The sequence below is a fragment of the Eleginops maclovinus genome, chromosome 20 (assembly GCF_036324505.1).
Source record: "Eleginops maclovinus isolate JMC-PN-2008 ecotype Puerto Natales chromosome 20, JC_Emac_rtc_rv5, whole genome shotgun sequence".
Taxonomy (NCBI): domain Eukaryota; kingdom Metazoa; phylum Chordata; class Actinopteri; order Perciformes; family Eleginopidae; genus Eleginops; species Eleginops maclovinus.
In genome coordinates this window covers 20949865-20974626 of record NC_086368.1, presented here as the reverse complement: position 1 = coordinate 20974626, position 24762 = coordinate 20949865, and the positions used below count along the sequence as shown (strand labels likewise).

General features: G+C 39.9%; 1 protein-coding gene across 3 annotated transcripts in view; it reads right to left on the bottom strand.

Annotated features, from left to right (window-relative positions):
* The window catches only part of acap3b (ArfGAP with coiled-coil, ankyrin repeat and PH domains 3b), a 52582-nt gene that overhangs the window by 1224 nt on the left and 26596 nt on the right, over positions 1 to 24762 (bottom strand). The window contains exons 3-25 of one of the 3 annotated variants that reach the window (XM_063911244.1): positions 23213 to 23332; positions 22671 to 22724; positions 18688 to 18746; positions 18065 to 18248; positions 17619 to 17663; positions 17367 to 17462; positions 16896 to 16970; positions 15870 to 15881; positions 10324 to 10436; positions 9901 to 9952; positions 9634 to 9734; positions 9115 to 9226; positions 8777 to 9000; positions 8099 to 8168; positions 7871 to 7965; positions 7257 to 7477; positions 7041 to 7133; positions 6653 to 6754; positions 6004 to 6224; positions 5421 to 5530; positions 4606 to 4716; positions 3857 to 3918; positions 722 to 771 (exon numbers count right to left, since the gene is read on the bottom strand). In XM_063911244.1, coding sequence (XP_063767314.1) covers positions 722 to 771; positions 3857 to 3918; positions 4606 to 4716; positions 5421 to 5530; positions 6004 to 6224; positions 6653 to 6754; positions 7041 to 7133; positions 7257 to 7477; positions 7871 to 7965; positions 8099 to 8168; positions 8777 to 9000; positions 9115 to 9226; positions 9634 to 9734; positions 9901 to 9952; positions 10324 to 10436; positions 15870 to 15881; positions 16896 to 16970; positions 17367 to 17462; positions 17619 to 17663; positions 18065 to 18248; positions 18688 to 18746; positions 22671 to 22724; positions 23213 to 23332 — 2382 coding nt within the window. Of the gene's footprint in view, positions 1 to 721; positions 772 to 3763; positions 3919 to 4605; positions 4717 to 5420; positions 5531 to 6003; positions 6225 to 6652; positions 6755 to 7040; positions 7134 to 7256; positions 7478 to 7870; positions 7966 to 8098; positions 8169 to 8776; positions 9001 to 9114; positions 9227 to 9633; positions 9735 to 9900; positions 9953 to 10323; positions 10437 to 15869; positions 15882 to 16895; positions 16971 to 17366; positions 17463 to 17618; positions 17664 to 18064; positions 18249 to 18687; positions 18747 to 22670; positions 22725 to 23212; positions 23333 to 24762 lie in introns of those variants that run through there. The other 2 variants (XM_063911245.1, XM_063911246.1) reach the window with 2 other exon arrangements.

The window sequence follows — 24762 nt, the reverse complement described above, 5'->3', positions numbered from 1 at the left end:
TGTGTTAATACCAGCAACTTTAGCTGTATTTTATGCACATTTTTAAGAAAGATTACCCTTGTATGTGGGAGTCTTTGTTAGTTTGCAGATAGAAAATCAGGAACTTGCAGGAAAAAAGTGGTGAGCATCCTGGATCCCCTTCCCTCTCTTCTACACATTCAAGTCGCCTAGTTGTACCTTGATGTATGTGCTTATGTGAAAAAAGCTTTAATTTAAATGAGTTTTTTAATGGGGCCTTTTTTTTAAATCTATTTGTATTTTGCGACACAGTTTATTGTAGACTTATTATAATAGCTGATTTGGAAAAAACCCCAAAGGAATATTTATGCCAAAATTATGAATTTAATTTAGTTAAGTGTGAGGCACAAGGGTTCATTTACTAATTCAGATTTCATAATATGCAATACTTACCATTCTCTGGGACATACAATAAATTAAATGTTTGAACATTTTGGGAGTACAAGCTACATATTTCCCAATACATTACATGAATGATGTTTTAAAGCACGGCCTCACGACACATCGCTCCTCCACAGAAGAGATCTGTGTACTGCTGAATGGCTCAATGCTCCATAGGAGACAAAAAAAGATCCCAACATCAAGACAGCTCCAAAAAGGTCCCCAAAGAGTGTGTGTGCAACAGAAACCCACAGCCACCAGGGAAAAGAGAATCACATCATTACACTGGTCCCCTAAAGAAGGCCCAGGATGCTTCACTCACTCTATCCCGACCATCCTTGGGTTTAACTGTCCTGCTGCCCCCGGTAACCCCTGTGGTGACAGAAGCAATGATATGTCAGTTCATTTCCTCAAGTTGACATTAGGTGTAAAGCGAGCAATTACATTTCTGACATGTGAGAATATTCGTCAGTGATGGCATATTAATGTTTTAAAACTGGAGACACTGAATTATTCAAGGCACGGTGTGGCTGCTGCAGACTAGAAACTGAGGCGCTATTTGAAACACCCCAAACATTAAAGTGATCTTTAAATAGCAGGGTGGGATAATCTGGCAGTCTGGAGATATGTACACCTTCTTTAAGAATGTTATCATGAAAGAAACCGTTGTATTGCTTTGAATAAGCCAAGCGCTATCCCACATTTTATTATAGAACAACAGATACATCAGACAGGATTGTAAAAACAATAGCATTCTCTCAACATCTGGCAAATATTCTACAAAGCTATATTTCGTAACATTGTAATAACATTTTATCATTAGAGCCACTCTTCTGTATATCTTTTCGAAAGTATTGCTGCGATGTTGAGAGGATGTTATGAGCTGAGACAGGAAATGAGAGCAAGAAGCAGGAAGCAGGGTTAGTTCATCAAGAGTTTCTCAGTTTTATTGTATGTTTTCTTTTTTTCCCCTCAGTGCTTCTAAAGACAAGGAAGAAAGTATTCCAAAGATATCCAAATGTCAGTGAACAGAACAACGCCTCCAAGCAGAACTGTGGTACAGTGTTGCTTGACAGGCAGATTTTTTTTTTTAGAAGAGAGATAAAAAGACAAACATAAAACCAGATCAGGATCCATGATTGAATGCTGAGAGGCAGGAGGTTGGCATCAAGTTAAAATACACAAGTGTACTATTTACAACCTGTTTGCTCTGAACAGCACCTTTAACCACTCCTACAGCAATACACACAATGGACACAACATTTAAAACTCCCGCTAGAGCGAGGGCCCCTAACGGTTTGGTCACAGTAGCTTCACATCACCCCCTACACTGGTTCTACTTGCAGTACATCACCTGCCATATCAAAATTGCTCATGTCTGTCACATTATTTCTGTAACCTCTTTTCAACATGTGAGTACACTAACAGTGTTTCTACCACTCACTTCACAAAGCATGGTTTCTACTCTGAACGGTTTCAGTTTAAAAACAAAAAGACAGTGATCTAATACAACAATGTCAGACACTTTCCCTTTAAAAAGTCTTTGGCTGAGGAAACTAAACCACAACATTTAAAAAAAAACCAATTAATTATTGTTTGTAAGCTTGTGTTGAAACAAACAAAAAGAAGACATGAATGAGGAAGTCACCACAGATTTGGTCCGTGGACGGAAGAATTGCACAGGGGTGCAAAAAGTAAGATATTTCTGACACCAAAGGGGTCTAGGTGGTACATGCTTATTCCACAGGACTGCACTGCACGACGTGATCAAACCATAGGAACGTATTTAATCATGCTCAGAATGCAAACGATGTTGAACTTTAAAGAAATTCTGGCAAAGCATGCAGAGAACACTGCAGAAATAAGCCAGATGTATAAGTCATTTGACCCCACAAGTGTCTAAACTGTATTAAAGAAATGTGCTCCTTTATCTTATCACAAATACGGTAACATGGATGAGTATATACAACATAATGGAGGTGTCATGAGTCTCCTTTGTTGCTTAAGGGTAATAAGTAAATCCAGTTTCCTACACTATCACTTTTTGCTGCCCTGGTTTGCACATCACCGTGGCAAGTTCTCATCCTAAGAACATAAAACAATGAACAAATCACTGCAATCCATTTTTTTAAATGGTTAATTGTAACTAGATTTCCGATATGCTAGTACATTTTCTTTAAGGGGTCTGAATACCAGTAATCCTAGCAATGTAAGGCTGTTCCATTGTGAACATGAACGCAAAATGAGTGCTAATAAAATGATGTTATCAAGGCTTCCTGTCATAAATTCCATGCTTTCAGTTTTAAATGACAATCGTTAACGCAGATGTAAACTGCATCCAAGAATGCATTGCACTGGTCCTCCGGGGAGATAGACATAAATAAAGAGACAGAAATTGAAACAGACAATAGATATAGATATAGCTTGACGAAACAATTACAATGTAAAAACTAATAGAAAATTATAATACTGTAGATGGGAAAAGTGCACAGTTTCTTTTTTTCACATAATGTATCATATTATTTAACTCTCTCTCTCGGTATTCCTTGTCCCATGCACTCACTCACTCATTCTCTCACTCACTCACAAAGTATCTTAGCAGGCGAGGGTCTCTTCTCCACGAGCCCTTCAGTATTTTTGTCACAGTTTTACATTTCCCTTCCATCTTTATACACAGGAAACCATGCCGCCCAGCTCTACCGCAGCGCGTCAGTTACTCTTTTTTACTTAGTAATGGAACAAATACCATATTTTTGTACCTCATGCCACAGCACATAGTTTAAAGATTACCCATATAATTTCTAAATACGTATATGTACATCTCGGATTAAGAAGAGATGGGTAAATTGGATGTCACACAGATGGTCTGGATAGATATAAAGTGTATGTGGGGTAATGCAGAGGTAAGAGCTGTAAGGCAACAGTAAACCCACACCCTCACACGATAGGTTACAACACCACGTTATGGTAAGTTAGAGGATAACCCTGTTAGCAAAACACCAAAAAGCAGATGTCATTGTACGGTGCGTATTGTGAAACTAGCATAGCGTGGCGGTTGCCGAGCAGAAAAGTAGTGTTGATGCAGAAAAATTGAGTTGTATTGTCAGTAGAGTTAAAAAGGTCCATCAGGGGTCTCGCTATGACAAAACGCACCCCCATAATGTGCAAGTGGTATGCTCCTCTCTCCTCAAAAACCCCAAAGAAGTTTCCTGTAGGCCCAGATCTATATAAGTAACAGACTAGAGATCAGTGTCTAGGGGCAACTTCATCCACACAATTATTTTAAGTTCATTCAGGAGGAATATTTATATATATATTTATATAAAGAGAGAGAGAGCACAAGCTTTGCTCCTGGATTACGGACGTGACCACTAGCACTCCTCTATGGTGAGACAGATGAATTCCTGGATGCATTTCCTATACTGCTGCTCAGTGGGGCTGCTGCTGTGGTATTGACCTGGTTGACCCAAAGGAGCCTCTGCCTCTCGCATCTCCTCATTCATTCGCGCTAGACGCAACCTGGTGGAGAAAAGAAAAAGACAAGAGGCAGAGTGTGATGAGTGATGGAAGAGACGGGGGACACACATGGAAGCAGTAATGGGATAGTAAGACGGCGAAAGACAGATGAGAAAATAAGAGGGAGTAAAAAGGTTGAGATGATGAGGTGGGAGGAAACGGTGAGAATGGAAATGTGGTAAAGAGCGGCAAGGGAGATAAATCACAGAGGAGAGAAAAGGAACAGAGCAGGGATGGAGAGAGAGAGTGAAGACAAAAATCAATTATTGGCTCTCATAAAGAAAAATGATCAAATCCCTTCAAACATTTATAAGCTTAAATAAGGTTGCAAATAAAAGTTGACCAGATCTCGTTGCAGCTCCAGGAAAAGCTAGTAAGACAATTGTTTCAATGTGTGTTGCGTCAATATTTCACAAAATGGATGATCAGATTCCCAATTTTAAACATGATATTAATCCTACAAAATTACGATTGGGCCCAATTTTAATACACAGAATTGATTGCAGAATAGTTAGTGATTAATATAAGGGCCAGCTTGTCACTTGAGAGCTACCTTTGGTTAACCAATAACTTATTTTAACCAACAATTCTCAAGCATAAATGGTTATTTAATGGTTATTCAATGGATAAATGTTTATAAAGGAACTTCATAAGGGCTAATTTGAATTTCGAAGTTTTTGGATCACTCACAGGGTGACGATGTCTGCGTTGGCCGCCTGCACAGCAATGCTGAGGGGGTCGTGACCCTGCTCGTCCACCTCAGTCTGCGACGCTCCTCTCTTCAGGAACAGACACACTTGACTGCATGAAAAAAGATGCGGAGAGAAGAGGTGTATATAGGGGTTATTGATGCCAGGAACATGAGATGAGGGGGTAAAGTATTAGAGATATTGTATTATGTGGGGAAAAATGCATGTAGAAAGAATAATAGAAAAGTGATGTGTGTGGATGGACGCCTAGTTACAATATTTACTTATCTGTATATGCAATGATTCATCTTCAAGTAAGTTTCAAGGTTTCAAGGTTTCAAGGTTTTATTGGTCATATGCACAGCATATACAACGTATATGTTGGCAATGAAAATCTTATGTCCCATGCTCCTCCAACAACTCAACATACATGGAGCAAATAAAAGTAAGTCTAGCTTAATTGAAATTCTCCAGTAACTGACATCATTTAATGGTAGATTAATGAATGGTTACCTCACTGCGGAAAAGTCATTCATTCAAAACATTGGCTCAGAGATATTTATATATTCTTTTCAAAAGTGATGAGTAATGAGGCAAAGAAGTGATGTCATGTGAAGAAAAGTTGACAGTGAGTAGTTGTGGTTTGTGGTGCAGAGAAAGTGGATTTCCTAATACTCGTGATTTATTCCTCGAAATAATTTTGATAGGTCTTATTCACGTAAGCACTAATTACATCCATGTTGGAACATGAACCAGGAGATACAGAGGAGCGAATAACTTATGACGACTTCTTCTTTTTTGGTGGGTGTTTCTTACCCGGTGTGTCCCAGGTAGGTGGCATGGTGCAGCGGGCCTCTGCCCCTCATGTCCCGCTGGTTCACATCGGCTCCGTTCTGTAGCAGGAACTCACAAGCGATCAGAGAGCCCTGATAGAGACAGACAGACAGACAGACAGACAGACAGACAGACAGACAGACAGACAGACAGACAGACAGACAGACAGACAGACAGACAGACAGACAGACAGACAGACAGACAGACAGACAGACAGACAGACAGACAGACAGACAGACAAACAGACAGACAGACAGACAGACAGACAGACAGACAGACAGACAGACAGACAGACAGACAGACAGACAGACAGACAGACAGACAGACAGATGTCAAGTAATTGTACATTTGAATTTACTGAAGCTATATTTCAGTGCCTTTTTGTTAAACCATTAACATTTCCCACTCAAGATGAGGGAGTATTTTGCAATTGATAGATATTATGATTTTTTATTGGTCACCTTGGGCAGATTATGTTTTTAATTTCAACCCAGACATTTTTTACACTTCTCTCACTTCTAGATAAATCTAAATGATCTGACAGGCTTAACAAACACTCTCTTACCCCGACCACAGCCTGAATGAGCGGCGTTTTTCCCTCCTCCTCATTTGCAGCATGTACATCAGCACCGTGCGCCAATGCCTCCGCCATGAGTGGCAGGTTGTGCAAACGCGAGGATCGGTGGAGGAGTGCCCCCGGGTGGAGCTCCCTAGGGTCTTCAGGGTCTGAAGATACTTCCTGTTCAATCTCCACTTCACCACTGGAGGACTCCTCTGACTCCTCCTCTGAGGTTAGGAAAGGTAACGCAATGGAGGAAAGAAAGAGGACTGACAAATCAGTGATTGGCGATACCATGCTTTGCTCTCTATGCTATTTGTAAGGCTGCTTGTTAACGATGCCTGTCTATGAGCAGTGCCAAATATAGATCATATTAAAAGCAGTGGAGCAGATTACATTTCAGACTGTTTGAATGGATCGGACAAAACATCCATGTCTACTCATTTAAGGGAATGTTTTGTTTTTAAAGCTATGGCAGCACTGAGTTTTAAGTTTTAATATTAAACTATACGTACCATTTAAAACACAATACGTTCAAAGCAAAAACAAGTAATCACATAACTCTCTACTGGAGAAAATGGGCTCTTTTCCTCCAGTTGTAAATGGGTTAATGTAACTCCTATTCCCCATTACTGTCCAACACAAACACTCTTACCTTCTTCTGTGACGCTGTCCACCACCGAGCCAAAGACCAGGATGTCTGTGCTGCCGTCAGTACTTCCTCCCAGGCCGCTGTCACTGCTGAGACCTGCGGGGCCAAGCATCGCCAAGCCACGGACACGTTAATCATTACAGAGCACACACCAACACACACACCACCATCACTGATAGGACTGCTAGCCTAGTGACAGACTGAATGTGTTCACACAAACCCAGAAAACTATACAAGACGTTGCCCAAAATACATACAGATGTTACATTGTTTTTATTTACCAATATCAGAACAAGTAAGCCAGTTGCTCTCATTTCTGCAGACTGGTAAAGACCTCTTATCTTCATCTTACTAAAAATGTGCTTTGTCCCTGAATGCGTTGTATACTTACTGCGTGGACCAGAGCCTGTGTCAAAGTAGGAAAATAGTGAATCCAGCTCATCCGGACAGAATAGAGAGTCCCGGCGAAACTTTGCTGCAGCTGCTGCCAAATGACAAAACAACACAACAAGATTTCAGTCTTGGATTCTATAAAGAAAACCAAATCTTGCAGCTCTTGATCTTATGCGCTGGTGTTACTACAGAGAATTTGATTCTCGGCACTGACCTGCTGAGAGGTTTGCAGGGGCAGCGCTGCCCGGCTCGTAGCGATGGTATTTCCTGCGGGCCTTGTTGGGGGCCCGCACAGAGCTGTTGTGTCGTCGGCACTTCTTCACTGTCCAGGGACGGGACTTCCTTTCACCCTCCACCAAAGCCTCACTCCCACTCATCTTCTTCAGGAAGCGTTTTTCCACATACTTAGACTTGATCCAGGCCTCTTTCTCCTGCCTGGGGGGAGATGATCAGATTTTATTTGAAAAAACTGGAGACATGACATGAACAGACAGCTGCGTGTAGCATGAATTGCATAAATAATATCTTGGGAACTGAAAGACAGGTATCACTATGCAGATAAGTCTGGGAAGACACCTTTTAACTAACTTATTAATAACAATATAATATATTACACTCTTTTTATCCCTTGCCAACTATTCCTCTTGGAGTGAAAGGCTGGAAATGAACATGTTATTCTTGCATTTGTTCAAAATGTTTATGAAATTAACAGTACAGTCCAAATGAATATTTATGTATAGATAGATAAAGATAGATAGATTGTACAAAGTGTTGTCAATTTGTCATTATTGTTATGCTAATAAAGCTATTTCAATTGAGTTGACCGACCTTGTACTGGACGGTCCAGGTTTTTTCACTCCCATCTCCTCGCAGGATCCCTCATAAATGTGGTTAATCACAGTGTTCCCCAATTCACACATCAGCTAAACATGAGAGAAAGAAGGAGGACAAAGATGGGGCACAGACATAAAAGAAAAAAAATCAGTTTTTTAGCAATGCACTAAAGCAAAGATAAATACAACTCTGTAGAAGAAGCTGTTGTGTCGGGAGACGCACCTTGAGTAATTCTGGCTCCCATGAGTCTAACGTCAGTGAACGCACTTTTGAGCAATGGACGCCTAAACTCCTGAAAGAAACAAGGGAGAAAGAGATTATATAAAGAAAGTGAAGTGTCAGAAGAGTTTATTTGTAACCGCAGGGTATTTTTGCAAATTTTTACACTTGCCAATTATATTACAATTGCCTGAGGTGGCAAACTTTTTCTGTGTCTCCTCAGTTAAAAGAGTCTGAAAATCTCCAGAGCAGAGCTACAAAGAGCCTGCTTTAATGAATTCAAAATCCACATGGTGACTTTAATCAGCTCAACACACACTTATGTCTACAACTACATCTAGAAAATATCTTCAAAACTGTTGTGTCTGAGTTTATGTAATGGAAAGTGGAATTGGGTTGGAGAAACACTAGTCATCGGAGCAGAAGCTACAACATTATCTTTGAAAAAAATGCTATGTTTTAATGCAGATGTTTTCTCTTGTGAGTTAAATAGAAATAAAGAAGCAGAAACAGGACAAATATTACTTAGAAAAAATGGGGAGGACGTCTTGGAAAGATGTTTTTAGCTGGCTCTTTCTTGCAATACTTGGCTATAGATGGTCTATTCACACTGACTAAAAGCAGTTTCTGTAGCTCTTCTCATCTCTAAACAAGCCCTCTTGTACTGTTCAGTGCAGTTACCTGTGGATCCCCGAGCACTCGATGCAGAGCAACACTCCCAGGTTGATGGAGGCCCAGCATGGAGCCGTTTGGCCGCAGTCACAGCACAGCTCGTTGCCTGGCAGGCTCTGGACCCTCTGGAGGAGGCTCTCACCACCCACCCTGACCCCTCTGTCAGCTCTCTCTCTGGGCTCGCTGGCAGAGTCGATGCTGCTGGTGGAGGGCGAGGCTGTCCGGTCCAAACGCTGCAGAGAGGCAAACAGGTCAGAGATTCTGAAGCTAAACCGGGGGACCAATTTGTAACAAAAAGAAACAGCACTTGCATGCTTTTAAATGACTGTTGCTGTGTTCGTTCGTACCTCAATGTAATAATTGTCGGCGATGTCTTTGTAAGCAGAGGCAATGCTTGCCTGGACAGCCTGGATCCAAGCCTGCCGCAGCTTCTCAGACTCAGCCTGCAGCATGCAGCTCCTACAGAAGTGTAGAGGCAATTTCTTTTAATACACAACCCACAGCTGCCCACAACTGTCTAACTAATGCTATTCAGTTATTTGACTGTTAATTAAAAGTGATGTAGTCAATACTAAAACAACTTATAGGAGAAGACAAGATCTAAAAAGTACAAAGGGATAAAAACTTGGAAATTCTCTTATATTTAAGCTTTTAATGTATAAAATCGCAAAAACATATATTGTCTAAAGTCAAAAAAAGTGTAAGAGACATTGTCGTTAATGAGGCTTGATAAAGACAACATGCTGATTTGAAGCATCAGGAACTACTACACATGGACAGATGCATAGCTAAAGCCGTGTTCTATTATGTTGCACTTTCTCACCATCACCCACACAACAGACACACCCACATCCACATATCCTTACTTAGTTGGTGAAACCACCTCGAAGCAGAACCTCCTCTCATTATCTTCACATGGTTTGACAGAGCATAACCTCAGGTCCTCCACCACCACCGTCAAAGAGTCCTGTCATTACCAGCGAGACAAGTGTCAGAACAACTCTACCATATTTATCCTTCAAGCGACAAAAGCATGTGCCAACTATTTTATAATTAGACAAATGTCAAACATAAGAATGTGCTCAGTGAAATTAGGTTTCGGTAATGAAAATAAATGCTTCATTAAAATCTACCTTGAGTTTCTTTTGGTAGACCAGCTGGCTGTTTTGTATAGAAAACCACCGCCTTTAGAAGAGAAGAAATGAGGTTAGACGGTCTCTGTGAGATATAAACGACCATCATATGTGTGCATGCTGAACGATAGGAAAAAAACTGTTCATTACAACTGGGAATAATGAATCTATAAATAACTATTGAAAATGGAAACTGAAGGGCATTCTTCTTTCTTATCCATTTATCTTTTTGGGTTAAAGGTGAAATCATGCAACATGACACATGCATTTGTATTAGGTAACCCAGTTAACTAACCTGACTAAATTCACAGTTTGTTCGTTTTGTGTTGCATGAGTACTGTTATCTCTTTATTGTATTTCGAATTGTATGTTGACTTCAGTTAACCGTCTCTCTTAAGCTCTTCCTCTTCGCTGCTCTATTACCTGTTCCATGTCTTGAACGCGTTGCTGGCCCTTTTGAAGAGGTAACCCTCCATAACCACACCATTGGGTGCATCCACGTTGAACTCCAACTTGTGGTCATCATAAGAAAAGTCCTGTAGGAAGAACACAAAAGGTGCACAAGATTCATTTTAGGGTTTGGCTTTTTGTTTCCCATGATTTCATTTAAGGAGATGTGTTAGTTTCCTTAAGCCTCAGACAATTAAAAGAGTTCCCCTCAAACCATTGTCCTGTAAAGGCAAAGTTTCCATGATGTAGTTGATCCCGCTCAACCAAGACTAATCATCAGGAAAAACAACAGTCATTGTGTCTTTTAATCCCTGTAAACTAGTTCTTGGTAATTCAATCATTCCTCCTTTACACACTGGCCATAATGAGTTTCCTTCCCAAAAGAAACTGCACTGTAAGTGATAGGGCTCAAAATCCACAGTATTAAATTGCATGGTAAAGTTCAAGTAAGTATAAAAGTCCAATTTATCATAACAAGGAAACACAACACCTTATCAGCACATCATACAAGAGCTGGGCTGACATTTCTATTGAGGAAGAACTCTTTCATTTCTTATCTGCACACAGTCTTGGATTTTCCAGAAAATCTATTTAAACCAGATGCTACCTGATCAGTGAGATGGAAAACAAAAGGAACAGGATTTAAAAGAGAGCCAAGCCTGAGGTTAGGTTTCCATTTAGTCTAGAGGGCCTTTAGTTTATGGCAAGGTGATACAGGGCATATGGCAAGCTGTGCACATAGGAAGAAGACTACACACACACACACACACAAACACACACCATTTCAACTCTGTATTTCATATCTTGAAAAGCCCATTCAATAATTCTGTGTTCTTTCTTAAAACACCGTGCTGACTGTATAATTGCACACTGTTGTCGTTACGTACATTCAGACGCTTTTTTGACTTTGTTTTAAGTACTGAGGCTTTTTAATTGATTGTCCCAACAGCCACAAGATTCACAAATACATTTCTTCCCTTCAATATTGTTAGAAATGTCTGCATTGTGTAGATGAATGTGAACGGCTCAGAAGAGTGACAGCATGTGATTTTGGAATAATCAGAAATCTTTGAAATCCCTTATATGAGTTATCGTCCCCTGGTGTTAGATAAGAATAAATGAAAAACTGTCCATAATCAAAGACTCATTTCAGTTCAGGGTGATAGCAGGCCTCTAAGACAAATTGACAAAAACAGAAGATTTTGTCCCTATTAAACTTACCAGAGACTGGTTTAACAAAGCAAAAAAACAGAATCATTCATGAAAACTAAAAACTAAGACCAAAATGAAATGAAGTTCCTCACCAGTGAATAGTCCAGCCTGCCAAATATCTTCATCCTAACCAAACTTATATCCAACAACATCCTTAAATAAATGGTTAAAAACGAAATAACCTAATAAATAAATAAATAATTGAAAGATGGTTGTCATAAGAAAAAGAACATGTCTAAAAAATAGCGAAGGTTATTACAAGCGAGAGCAGCTAAGGAACAGGGACACGTGCGCATCCCTCTCGGGTCGAAATGAGAGACTGGCAGCCAACAGCAGCACTCGTGCCGTTCCTCCACTCAAAACCACCTGCGCTCATTATCATACAGCTGTCACAGAGTCTCCGTGCCCCGCTGACCCCGTCGCGGCTGCCGCAGATCAAACATTTCACTTTTCACGTCCTGTGACTCCTCCCCGCCCCACACCACGATTTAAGGCTCCCCTCTCCCCTCCTGGAGCCCGGGGGTTTCGGGCCCAGTTTGGAAGAGTCAGCTTTCCATCTGTCTGCAGCTCTGACACACTATTCCTGCTTAATCAAGCTGACATTATTGCTCCCCAAACACCAGCCCGGAGCCCCTTCTTCCCACCTTAAATCAGCCACGGAGGATAACAGCACACAAACCAACAGTCTAATGTATGAATGAATGATCCATTCTCGTGCTCTTCTAGGAGTAAGTTTTCCTGATTTTTATAATTCAATTTTCTCACATTGTTTTTTGGCATACTTATATAGCCCAATTATCTAATTTTTCGTTTGCTTATACTGAGTGATTTTAGGATTTTATTCATTTATTTATTCTCTGTAGGCTACAGCACTTTTGTCTGGAGGTTTTAACGTGCTTTACAAATAAAGCTGTATTGTATTGTATTATAATATTTTTTATGAAAATATGTTATTCCTAATTAAGAAATGTCCAAGAATGGACGCTACAAAGCTATCTTAAATCCAATTGAACATGCTGTGAAGATATGTAGGAACTATAGACCACAGGGCCGACATGTTTGATCACAAATGTATTAAAAGCCCTGATGTAATAGCCTACAAACACAGACTTAAGCTACATGCGTGCCCTTTTACTTTGAATAAACAGAATTTGTTTTAGATCATTTGATCTGACAGGAAGACAAGTGATACAGAATACACTGGTTTGGGTTTTCTCTTCCATCACAGCCATTGCACAGTTTGTTTTTATGTTTTTGCCTCTCTGTCTGTTTACTTCTCCCAGGCTTAAAAAGTTCGACAGCCAAAATCTGTAACAATGGAGGAGGACAGAGCTGAGACGACAATCCCCCTGGGAGCCACAAGGAAGCACACATAAAAGACTGCTGTGAGAGAATGGGGAGAGGAGAGAGAGGGAGAATGTGACCATAAACAGTGAGAGAGGAAAGGACAGCTACACATAAAGGAGAGGAAGACAAGAAATCAATTGTAAAGGAACAGAGATTTGATAATAAAAATGTTTTCTGTCAGCTGCCAAGATTCTAGTTTGGCTTAAAATATCAACAGATTTCCTGTTTGCTCTTAGGGAGTGTTTATTATGAACATCTTCATTTCTATGTTATCCGTCGTCCTCACACTGAAAGCGATCTGAGATCCAGTCATAATGAATCCTCGTCTGATTATGACTACAGCGGTTACTTAATGGTCTATTAATAAAGGATGTGTCCTATCTATAATTTACAAACTCTCCACGTCGTGGCTTTGCTTCCTGCAGTACTGGACAATATATGAAGTGGATCATGGCATCTTTTTCTCCTGAATCGTTGATCTGCTTTCACAGATGCCATTACTGTTAAAAGTAAGATGGAAGTCAACAAAAGAATACCTTTATATCTGAGTTTCTACAGCATCATCACTGTTTAGCTTTGGTAACCAACATCTATGCATCTGGTTTTACACAATCATCATGATAATGACTCTCTTTGGGGAAATGCTTTTCTCAGTGAAAGACTGTGTGACCTATTTTAAACTGTGATAGTGAAACAACAACCATATGCAATATGCATAAAACGATGCCATGAAATAAAAAAACTATGTAAAACAAAGCTTATCTAAGTCACAAGCAATGCAGTGGATTCTTTCTGCTCATCTTGTTCTGGTAAAATTCCAGATATTAAACTAAACTTGGATAACAAAGTTTCATTCTTTACATTGAGGAAACGTACACTATAATTCAGAAGTGACAACAGAGACACCCTCTGTCTTCTTCTTTATTTTATAGTCTTTATAGTCCCTGTCTGGATCTAGTTTGATCCTTTTCTCTTTTGTAGTTTTTTTCCATCAACACTACTGTGCTTCGTAATGCCATCTGTTGACTGCTGGCAGTGGGTTGAGGCTGGCATCGTGCACAACATCAGAGAACAGAGCCAGCTGTGCTCAGATCCTCTTAATACTGCTTTGTTGCTTTATTTTATTAGATTGAAAGAGTGGTTTCTATTTTTATACAGACTAAAACAAGGACTGTCAGGATTTGACAACTCACAGTTTGATCTTGTCTTCATTAGAAACTGCTGCCTGTTTCCTTCTCTTTTGAGAAAATAAAATGTCATATTGTAGATATCTGGGGCATTGTGGATGATTTAAATATCTAATATATAGTATACTGAAAGCTACTCACTCCAAGATGTTTACAATAATGTAAACCAATTAACATTGCTCTTTTATTGAGCATTGCATTATTCCTTATTATTTATTATTATTATTATGAAATATTAATTGATTCCTTACTCCGTATGTCATCTTAATGTATGTTGTAAAATACAAACACTGCATGCTGAATGTGATATATTGATTAGATGATCAGCATTAACTACGATGAGGGGAGAAGGATTGCAGATGTTTATCTACAGTATGGGATTTAAAAGTCTAGAAGTAAAAAGGATTTTAAAAAACTACTGTTTTTTTTTATATGAATAGAAAAAGTACATTTGAAATAGGACAACACAAGATAATAAAAACACAGGTATGAAAACATCGTAGCTAGGAAGCAATTTTTAAGCTTATAGTTTGACAACTATTTTTTCTTAACTGTGGCTAGCAGACATGTTGACGTATCCTTCTCAGGGTTCCATTTTTAGATGAAATGGAGAAGCTCAAAATAGCAGAAGGAAAGCTTCAAAGAGAGAAGCTGTGTGTGTTTGTATGAGTGCATTTATTAGGAACAAAGGAGGAGTGTGTTTGCCTCGATGAATGTGCATTTGAAGGATGCAGCAAAACTGAAATAATAAAAATCAAGACAACAAACATCAAACAAGAAGCAAAAATAATCTTGCAGGATTTGCACGTGTGAGTTCCTCTGATGAATCTCATTGGCAAGATGGAGAAAAGTATCACATGTCACGGGTTGCATTGTCCAGTGCAAGCATACATGGACAATGTTTTGTCTGCGATGCTTCCAGACATTCACAAACCTTCCCAGACACACATTCACACTTTACAAGATGAAGAAATCACTCTATACAAACACCCACACACTCTATACAAACACCCCCCCCCCCCACACACACACACACACACACAACACAATCTGCACGGCTCGAAACAGCCTATTGATTCCTGCAACAAGAACCAGCATGTGGTGACCATAAAACTCCATACATCACTCAATCTGTTCTACATGCTAAACCACACACACACACACACACACACACACACACACACACACACACACACACACACACACACACACACACACACACACACACACACACACACACACACACACACACACACACACACACACACACACACACACACACACACACACACACACACAATTTATGAGGTACTGGAGTTAGATGTAAACGCAGGAGATTTCAGACCAGGAAATGTGCGTACTCACATGAAAGTGAATACGCAAAGTGAGATAACTATCCAATTAGGTTATCAAAAAATGAAATAGGTGAAACGTGAATCTATCAAACTCAAAAAAATGTTTCTGTCTTTGAAGATATTGTGATCTAGGTTGACAGAGCAGTTCAAAAAGACCACACTGCAATCATTCACTCTGGTGTAAGACTTTAAAAGACAGATTTAAACAACATAAACTTGAGATGCTCTCTTCTGTTTGCTTAAAGTGCTCACTGTGCTTCTGTAGCATCAAAAGCAACACACCACTTGTGGCTTATTGGTCTATTGTTAAGGGTATCTACCGCCTATTTTTAGCATGTTGGTTGTTTTTGCACTGCTGCAGTATTTGGTGTATAATGAATTTAGTATAAAAAAGAATAATAATAAATAATAAACTCACCTGCATCAGAGTCTGGAGGAGCAATATGGTCACGGGAGAACCAGGTGAGGAGAGAGACAGAGAGATAAATGCATTAAAACAAGATTACCACTATCTGAATTTCCTTAACCGGAAACTAATATGTTATTAAAATACCTCAGGTCAGAAGGCATGTTCAAAAAGATAATAAGTGGCTTGCTAAGTCAGAGTGTCCTTGTAGCTTACAAAGCCTCCAGAAAATAGGCCCTCATTTCATTAAAGCAACTTGAACATCAGGAGTGTTCACCTTGTTGTGTCACCACTAATAATACAATAATAAAGTCATGTAGCATCACTCAGTGATAGGTTATCAGATCAAAGAGGAAGAGTTGCCGAAGGGCCATTAGATTGGGTATAAGCTTTGAGCTGTGTCTTGCACGATGCCTTCACTAGGCGACAAAATTGATTAAAGGGAAATCGAGCAGAAAACCGCCTTGTTTTTGGCATGTCTGGAAGTAACAGATGGAAGAATCTGTGCTTATGTGCCTGTTGAGCAGGGAAAGTGTTTAAAAGTATTGTTTTAATTCAGCTGAAGGCAACCATCAAATAAATACATCAACCCTAAACTAAACCCTACATTAACCTTGTTGGCAAGTTTAGATAAATACATTTTCCATCCCCAGTATTTTTGATAAAGCTTCTTCCATTGAACTAGGAGTAGCCTTTCATGCTCACTGAATGTAAAAAATGTTGATATGATTTATGTGTGTGGATAAGCATCTAGTTGAACAACTTTAAAAGGAAAATGATATCCTGACAAGCATGAAATACACCACTGTGAAACCTGCTCATAGCATTCAAGAGTTCAAGTTGGTAGAACTTATAAAAACAATACTTCAAATAATGGAGAATCTGCTTTGGATGATTGAACACTAAGCAGATTATTCAAATAACAAATGCAGAAGAAAAACGGTGGTGGCTTAATCATTCTTTTTTAAAGGTTTCACAAATTGCTTGTTATGTATTCCTCAAAAGTTCAAGAAATTAAGAGTTGTGTTGTGGTCTCACTCTCTGCTGGATGATGGCATGTTTGTGCTCCAGCTCCCTCTTCTCCATGGCTGAGTCGATGACCAGCTGATCCAGCTGCACAGGGAACACAACAGCAGAGGTTATGAAACAGGTAAACAAGCAAAATAAAAAAGACAGAAACAAGGCACACACAAATGCTAAAACTGTGTGTCCTTGATGTGTGGATGAACACAATCCAGTCACTGGACATTTGTTAATAGGAGTCCTATTATATGCAAGTTAACAAATAACTAATACATTAAAGGGTTTCTATTTCACTTGTGTACTAATGCAGCATAATTGTTTCTAAATGTTCAGAAAGATGGGAGAGCTTGTAGTCCAACTAAATTGCGCTGATAAGTCCAGTCAGTGTGTGTTTTTTCAAAGAGTTAATCATAAGGGGGTGCTTAGCAAAAACAGTAACACAAATATTGTTACAAGGCCGATTCATTTATATTTGTTTTGTTTTACCTGTGCAGCCAGTTTTTTCATATAAGGGTCAATCTCATCCAAGATGTTGAAGCCCTGCTGGAACAGAGTGTACTGTGCGCGCATGAAGGACAGCATCTGCAGGAGACACAGAAACACAGACGATAATACACCTGATCCTTCTCATACCACAGGGGCTCCACATGCCCATATTTAAAACTGTGCATACACAATATAATATACAATAATGCTGACATGTCAGTCAGAAATTATAGTAAATATAGAGTTACTCACTGCATCCAGGATTTCAAACTTCTTCTTGGCCTGAAGAACATTGATCTGAAACAGAGAGGCGGATTTTGTGACTTTTTAGAACCAACGACTGTTTCCTTTTCTGTTTTCAGGAGAGTAGCAATAATCTCAGCAGTTCCTGGTCCTGGATTTTATTAGACTTTATTGTATGCTACAAGGAGTCTTGAGAGTTTTGTGTCTGAGCTCAGAAGTGGTTGAGTGACAGCGCCACTTACAGGACATGACAGGAAATATAATCTGGAGGTTATTTCCAGTGTGTGTGTGTGTGTGTGTGTGTGTGTGTGTGTGTGTGTGTGTGTGTGTGTGTGTGTGTGTGTGTGTATATGTGTGTGTGTGTGTGTGTGTGTGTGTGTGTGTGTGTGTGTGTGTGTGTGTGTGTGTGTGTGTGTGTGTGTGTGTATGTGTGTGTGTGTGTGTGTGCTTCTCACCTGTAGTACATAGTCCAGTCCTAGGTGCCTGAAGGTTTTGCGGCTGATGACCAGGGCCTGTGTGGCCTCTTCAGCCTCATGCACTTTGTTCCTGGGCGCCTGGGCGTTCTTCACCTGGGCCAGCTCCATGTCCTCACGCACCCGGTCAAACTGCTTCTTGGTGTCCTTGAATTTACGCACATCCCTGAAGGAGGCGCAGTGAAATAGAGACATTTTATCTTCATGTCTCCAGCGTGTGAGTTTTTGTCTTTTTTCTTGTGTTTTTCTTTTTTCAGTCTACAGTATGTCAGGATTCTCTCAAAGTGTTTTCTTATTGTTGCTTTAGTACTTCAACAAAAAAAAAAAACAGTTACAACATTTTTGTGTTGACAATTCAATAACAAAGTTGGATAAAATGAATCTATGTTTATGCCAAATCACAACAACATGTAGCTCTTTAGGTTCGAAATATTGATTTGAGTTATTGCTGGGCAACTTAGGGATTCTAAGCAGTCAATTTCTGCAATAACATGTCCATTTCCATCACAACACCAGTTTTTACTTATTATGTAAAAATGTAAACATGCATTAGATATTATTTTAGAACAGCAGGAGGAAGCTTTCAGATGTGACGAGATACTCACTCTTTAATAAAGGTGTGCAGCTGCTGCTTGATCGACCTCTGAGCTTGGTCAAACAGTATCTGTGAATAGAGAAGAAAACAGTGTCAAATATGAGCATTTTATTTGAACTTTTTTGACTACAGTTGACAGCAATTAAAGATGACTACTTTTGCTATCCTGTAGTTGTCATGCCTCGCCACAAGATGGCAATATGAACCCTTCCAGATTGTAGCTGTGGCAGATTGTGCCACAGGCAGGGAGGGGAGAGATGAGGATGAATGCACATGCACACACTCAGCTGCTGCCTCAACAGATCTCTTGCCCTTAAGGGTCCCAGATTACTCTCCCTGTTAACTATGGGATTGCCCTCTCTTCTCTCTTCTCATCTCACACTCCTGTCCTTCAGCTCTCACCACTTGGTTCTTTTTAATCGTCTTGTTATTTCTTGTGTTGAAATATTCTCTTTATCTAGATGTGCATTTTTATATTATCCATATGTATATCACTGGGCACAATCCAAATATAATGCCATGAAAACACAGAACAGCTGACCCTCCATCTTTATCAAGGGTATGTCTTGCTGATTTGTGCCCATGTGCAAGGACAATGAGAATGCTTGTGTCCTTGCAAAACATACACACACGTACACATACACAGACTAAGCCTGTAATCCTCAATGTGTATGTTTATTAACAAGGGATTTCTATAGAAAGTTTAATCCACAGGCTGCCAACAGTGATTGTTGTATACATGGTTTGTCTATGTGTCTATGCAACACACACATTCTAATCCAAGTGCAGTGTGTATGTGTGTGTGTGTGTGTGTGTGTGTGTGTGTGTGTGTGTGTGTGTGTGTGTGTGTGTGTGTGTGTGTGTGTGTGTGTGTGTGTGTGTGTGTGTGTGTGTGTGTGTGTGTGTGTGTGTGTGCAGGCCTCAATCCATATCATTTTCCTGCAGAGCCAGGCTGGTTTTCTGGTTTCGAGCTTTAGATTTGCACATTTTTGTTCACTGCGATCATTAATATAGATCTGCTCCTTTTTAAATGGCTGGCAGAGTCTGATGGTTAGTCAGGCATCAAACACTTGGAGCCTTTATGCATTACTTTGTACCTGCAGTCCTTTTTCTACAAATCTACTCTTTGCTGGTTAATATATTATCAATGCGAGGTGGCAAAAGTTATTATACATGGTTTATATTTGCAACTTAACTTGTTATATCCCCTGTTAAAACAGCATGCAATGAATTAGAAAAGAAATGCGTGCTGTGCAAAGTGAAGGTTAGGTACTTTACAGGGTGGAACTATCTTTCTGCTAGTTCCACAGGAAATAATTAAAACCCTGGGAAAAAAAAGTAAATCAGCTCCATCAGTTTGATCTAGGACACACGTATAAACTAATCCAAATGTTCCACCCAAACCTGCTCTGGATTATGCTGGCCTGGTTATGACCTAACCTACAACATGTCTACACTCATTCCCCGGCACTGTTGTCCCCAAAAGATCCCAGCTTCTAAGCTTAATGTCTGCTACTGCAGAAGTCCACTCTTATGTCTCTTTGTTGTCCAAAACATGTAGAGACACAAACCAGCATCTTGATTCTGCAATACACATTCCCCTACAGGAGAGAAAGTTGCACCAGTGTCAAAAGAGCACACTGCAATCTCACACAGATCTGTTCAAATACACTTTGATTTCATTCTTGATCTGTTACGATTAAGGGTAGGAATTAGATGTGTTTGAAAGTACACACATTTTTATATTAAGTGATTTAAAGGGAGATTCATTTCCCTGCAGGAACTGCTTTTTTTGTGCCCAACGAGAGCAGAGAACGTGCAGAAATAGGCAACAGTAGGTGGTCAATTAAAGACAGATTTCCTTTCACTATGTCTTTTCCTCGACTCGCTCCATCCCTTCAGTCTTACTGTCTGCCAGCAAGCTATTAGTGTAATTCATGGGTGTTAATGAGGAGCAGTGGGACGTCTCTGGTGTAGGGTTAGTGAGCGTGGGGGACTAGGTGGATGAAGAGAGAGGTTGTGTTGAGGCAGAGAGGAGAAACATGTGGTGACCAAAAAACAACAGCACAGCAAGTAGCCTTAAAAGCATGTCCATGAACTGCAGTTCCTGGGAAGGGTTATGGTTGTGGGGGTTAAACAGGTTTGATCTTGGTGGATTGAAACAGAGTCAAAAAGGCAGGAGCATGAATTAAAAACATGTGAAATATTTTTTTCGAGAGGAATTTGGGAGGATTTTTTAATGTATGATTGTGATTTTATTTATTGAGCTGGATAAATAGAGCAGAAATGTGTTGCATTTGTGCTGAATTGCGAGCTTCTGCACATTTGTTTAATCAAAAGTATTTACCTTACCACAAAAAACAATCTTTTTAGTTAGATTTTATTGAAGCACATGAGTGCATTTAGATCATTTAGAAGAAACATCTCAGGGAAATTACAAAAGTAAAATGGGACAGATTAGAGCCTCTGAGAAGGTCAAACACAATAGGGGTGAAAAGGGGAAGATAAAAGTTGCTGATAAGGGTCTGTTGTTCCCGTTTCAGCTGCATGGTACAGCATGGCTTTATTTATTTTTTGGAACCAACTCGGTCAAGGTTTTAAGTAAGCTGATCTAATACTAGGAGGTAGATTTAAAATACTGCAGACTGTTGATCGGCCAGAGAGACACCAGTGCTACATGGGACATCCTGTAGAAACCCCCTGCAAGATACCAGCTATAGTCAACAGAGCTTTTAAAGATGGGCGCCTACACGTAACAGACGTTCCTGCATGTGTGAGTTTTGATGTTTTCATGGTTTAACATTGAAAGGATCTGGTACCTGGGTTGTGGCAAACCATGTAGAGGAAATAAGGGATAATACCCGCAGCACAACAGCTTGTATGATCAAGTCACAGTCCAGCAGACACAAAAAAAAAACAAAGATAAAGGATGCCAACCAGCAAATCTGGTAGCAGTTTTAATATGATAGGGTGTCTGTTTGAAATCATACACATCTGAGTATTGGCGTCCAATATAAAAGATGAAGGACTTCGTGTTTTAAGTCTTCATATATGCTTCAAATTGGAAACTTCAGCAGAACTTTGGACAACAAAATGTTTGATGCCATAATAATTCCATTCTACTAACATTGTTGAAATCATGAAAACATTTTTAAAAAAAGGGTCAACTTGGACTTGTGGTCACCGTTGATCATTGGGCCTTCAACTGCCTCATTCTCTTTATTCCTTTCCTTCCCACAGTCCTCTCTTTGTCTTTTATACAGCTCTGTTTTCTTCCTCATGTTCTCAGTTTCATGTTACAAATCCTGATTTAAACTTCCTTTTTTATGAGATTGATCACACACACTTGATCATGCAGACATATGGAAGGGCAAAAAACTAATATTATTGTGTATTACTGTAAAACAGATTGGCAAAAAGACAAATGTAACTAGTACTATTATGTCTTCATTTTACGTCAACTGTAAAATTGCCTTTAAGCCACAAAACACATTCCCAGAAAGGAGTTGTTTTAATCATACTTAGTCATGAGGTGACATTCATATTAACAAGACCTGAATGTGAGTGTCTTAGTGTCAGTGTGTGTGTGTGTGTGTGTGTGTGTGTGTGTGTGTGTGTGTGTGTGTGTGTGTGTGTGTGTGTGTGTGTGTGTGTGTGTGTGTGTGTGTGTGTGTGTGTGTGTGTGTGTTTTGTACAATATGTGTCTGATTATTTGTGCATTATAGTTCCCATACACTTTTGCCAAACCATGTGGTTTGAATCAGACTCACACATGTGGAGTGGCCTGTGTGGACAGATTCACGGAGGGAGGTCACAGTTAAATTCTCTGCTGTGTGTTTATGTGTGTGTGTGCATTTGAGTGTGTTGCAACGCTGCACCCACGGGGGACTGGATGAAAGACGTTAACATGCCAAGAAGACCTGGGTGTGTCAGAACTACACTCCACCTCAACCTCTTGCCTTTGGCTAAAACCAGTGTGAGTGTGTGTCTTACCATGTGGTAGTTGACAATCTCCTGGAGGCTCTCTCCACACTTTTCAAGGCATTCCTGTAATGTTGATGACACACAGTTATTGTAACCCCCCTTTCAATACGAACAAAAACATACTTTTCACATAAGAAACCAAATTGAATCGAGACCTTAGCTCAACATTAAATGTTTTTTGTCTGTGAGACAATTATGTCTCTCCTGCTTGACCTCAAAGCTACCAGGCAACACACGTACTGACAGGAAATTTGGCCTAAATGTTTTCCTAGAAGAAAGTCATAAAGCAGGTTTCAGATGTCTCTGCTTCCAGCCATGTAAACTATCAGCATAAACATCTTCTGTGTGCATGTGGTCACATCTGTCATGTTAAAAACAGCTGGATGACTGTGGACACAACTGTTTATACTGGTTTGCTGGTATTCTTCATGTGGGAAATCACAGGAATGTCCTTGAAGAGATAGATGAGTGGTCATTTAGACCCTCAAATGTGGCTCAGGGAATGTACAGATTTGAGGTCAGTTTTAAAAGACTGCGCGACCTCCACTCACCGATATCGTCTCCTCTTTCTTGCACTGCTGGGACAGGTCCTTGATGCCGTTAACAAAGAGCTTGTTGGCGCTGACGTAGGCCCTGCCGGCCTCGATCATCCCACTACACAGCTTCACCAGCTAGTGTGGGAGAGAAACACAAACATTCTGGCTTTAAATAAACAACAAAAACACTGTCTATTTAGAGAGTCACATGTTTTACACCGTGCGATGCTAGGATAATAATAGTTACAGTGATGGCGTAAATCAAAAGGCTTGATTGTCACATGCAGAATCCAAGAGGAAGCTCAAATTTAGAATAATCCTCATGTCTGAATCAAGGCCAATGCAGGCATATTTGAAGCTGGCCTGTCTGGAATCCAAATGATAATTGTGGATGTTTTAAGCAATGTGATAGAAATGCACAAAAAAAAAAGGAAATGGAAAAGATGATCATGGGCACATGGCCTTCTAAACTTTATATCTTCCAATATGTTTACAGCAGACCTTACATTCACATGATTCAAGCATTCTGCAACATGTTTTCCTCCTTTACTTACAGACTGAAATCGGTATAGTAAAGAACATAGCATGACTAGAAATCACTAAAAGTATTACCATTTTAATACCTTTGCCTTATTATCTGTTTCGTTTGGTCTCCTGGTCAGTCTGTTTCTTTGTTATAAGGTTTACAAAATTACTGGCCCGATTTTCATGAAACTTGCTGGATTGGTGCAGAATAGGCCAATGAAAAACCCATTAAATGTTGGAGTGAATCACGGGGCAGATACACACATTACTTTTCACTTATGGAAACAGCATTCATGAATGTCTGCTCTTTCTGAGTTCCACCTTCAGCAGCTAAAAATGCTTTGGTGTGAACATTTCATACTGAGAACACTGTATAGGAGAAGTGTGATTCTAGTCTTAGCCATATGAGAGCAGAAACGTAATTGTTAACATATTAATGTATAATAATATATTACCATTAGGTGCAGACAGTTCACAGCGATATTATATACTGTCTAAACACCACATGAACTGGCCTGCGCTGCAGTTTCCCACTTTACGGGATATATGATAAGCTACAGAGCAGCACGCTGTCATTACCGGCACAACGCCCCAGCAGTGTGTACTGCAGGATCACACATGTGTGTGTTGGTGAGGGGTTGTGCTGAAGAGAGAGTGCAGTAAACCTTTAATTATCTCGTTTGGTGCAGGAGTTCCCAAGCTTGTCGCTATGTGAGTGTGGTTTGCTGGGTAGCTGACAGGCCAGAGATTAGAAACCAGGGAGTGAAGAGTAATAACTGCACAATCTACTGTGTGAGAGCATGACTCAAAATGAATAGTTGTAATGTTTATGTAAGCATTGCTATTGTATAGATGTATCTGATATGCATTACGCAGTATACATGTTTACATTCACGTGTACATGAATGACGCTGTTATGAATCCAAAAGACAAGGCAGCATGAATCCTGCTGATGCTCCGGGGCTGGTCTGAAAATATATCTGTCAACAAACTGGCCGATACGGGGGAGTTTGATCTCATCATGTGCTGCACAGAGCCCC